This window comes from Camelina sativa, unplaced genomic scaffold, assembly GCF_000633955.1.
Source record: "Camelina sativa cultivar DH55 unplaced genomic scaffold, Cs unpScaffold01041, whole genome shotgun sequence".
Lineage (NCBI taxonomy): Eukaryota > Viridiplantae > Streptophyta > Magnoliopsida > Brassicales > Brassicaceae > Camelina > Camelina sativa.
The window spans coordinates 1-1,158 of record NW_010922164.1 but is presented as its reverse complement, the minus strand read 5'-3'; the positions used below and the strand labels follow the sequence as shown (position 1 = coordinate 1,158).

The window sequence follows — 1,158 nt, the reverse complement described above, 5'->3', positions numbered from 1 at the left end:
AACGGAGATGACAACGTGTATGTTGGGGTTGGGAAAGGAGACTCGAGCATGGATGCATTGCGTTGGGCTATTGACAATCTTATCACCTCTTCCTCAACTCTTCTCTTTCTCATCCATGTCTTCCCTGAGACTCGCTTCATCCCTTACCCCTGTCTGTATATATCCTTGTCCACTTCTTATCTTTTGTTAGATGTGTGTCATCACTCAAGTGTATGTATGATCCTTGTAGTGGGGAGGCTAACGAGGGAGAAAGCAAGTCAAGAACAAGTTGAAAGCTTTATGTCTCAGGAAAGGGAAAAAAGAAGAACTCTGTTGCTCAAATTCCTTCATGCCTGCTCTGCTTCTAAGGTCCCATCTCTCTTTCTATCTCTTGGTGTTTGTTTGGATGATTAAGAGTGAATGTAAGCTAACATATGAGAGAGTAAGTGAGAAACACAGGTGAAGGTGGAGACGATACTGGTTGAGAGTGACTCGGTGGCTAAGGCTATACAAGACCTCATTACCATTCTTAACATTAAGAAGCTTGTTCTTGGGATCGACAAGTCTAATGCTAGGTATATTATACACAAGATGAACCCGGCAACTCTTTCAGTTGTCAGATGACAGGACACCCTTCTCTCTTTGTGGCTTCTTGTAGGAAAGCAGCGGTGATAAAAGGAAACAGTGTTCCTGAACTGATAATGAGGAGCTCCGCAGCAGAAATGTGTGTGGTCAAAGTCATATGCCAAGGAAGAGAAATAAGCATGGAGGAGGCGATGATGTTGAACAGCCCTTCTAAGTCCCCAATAGCGCAGCGGCCAAGGAAAGATCAACCCGTTGATCCTTTTGCTTGCATTTGCTTTATCAGTAAGCCCAAAACTAACAGTTAATGTATTGAGATATCAAGATGCAGAGACTATACATTTGATGTTATGTTTTGTGCTTGGCTAGAGCGAGTAAAAAGGTACTCTGATAAAAACTAATAAGGTTAACAGAAACAGTTACAACATTTTTATAAACTACAGCAGCTTATGCATACAGGAAACAAGCAAACAATTCATGGCAATCTATAAAGATCGAAACAACACTTGATCATTTTACCACATGGTCTTTTAAGAAGAAGAGAGTACCAACCATATGTCTAAATGGAACACTAGAAGAAATCAAATTCCAAATAGT

The 1,158-nt window shown here is 40.8% G+C and overlaps 1 protein-coding gene across 1 annotated transcript; it reads left to right on the top strand.

Moving 5' to 3' along the window:
- The first annotated feature begins 6 nt into the window (after positions 1-6).
- On the top strand, positions 7-998 carry LOC104774023 (U-box domain-containing protein 35-like). The gene is made up of 4 exons (XM_010498690.2): positions 7-151; positions 230-348; positions 439-554; positions 638-998. The coding sequence occupies exons 1-4, from the start codon at positions 49-51 to the stop codon at positions 867-869; spliced, it is 570 nt and encodes a 189-aa protein (XP_010496992.2). The 5' UTR covers positions 7-48; the 3' UTR covers positions 870-998.
- Positions 999-1,158: the final 160 nt, after the last annotated feature.

Coding starts and splice junctions, on each gene's coding strand:
- LOC104774023 (XM_010498690.2), top strand. CDS start 49: ATGGATGCATTGCGTTGGGCTATTGACAATCTTATCACCTCTTCCTCA. Junction 349..438: donor ATGCCTGCTCTGCTTCTAAG/GTCCCATCTCTC, acceptor TGAGAAACACAG/GTGAAGGTGGAGACGATACT. Junction 555..637: donor ATCGACAAGTCTAATGCTAG/GTATATTATACA, acceptor GGCTTCTTGTAG/GAAAGCAGCGGTGATAAAAG.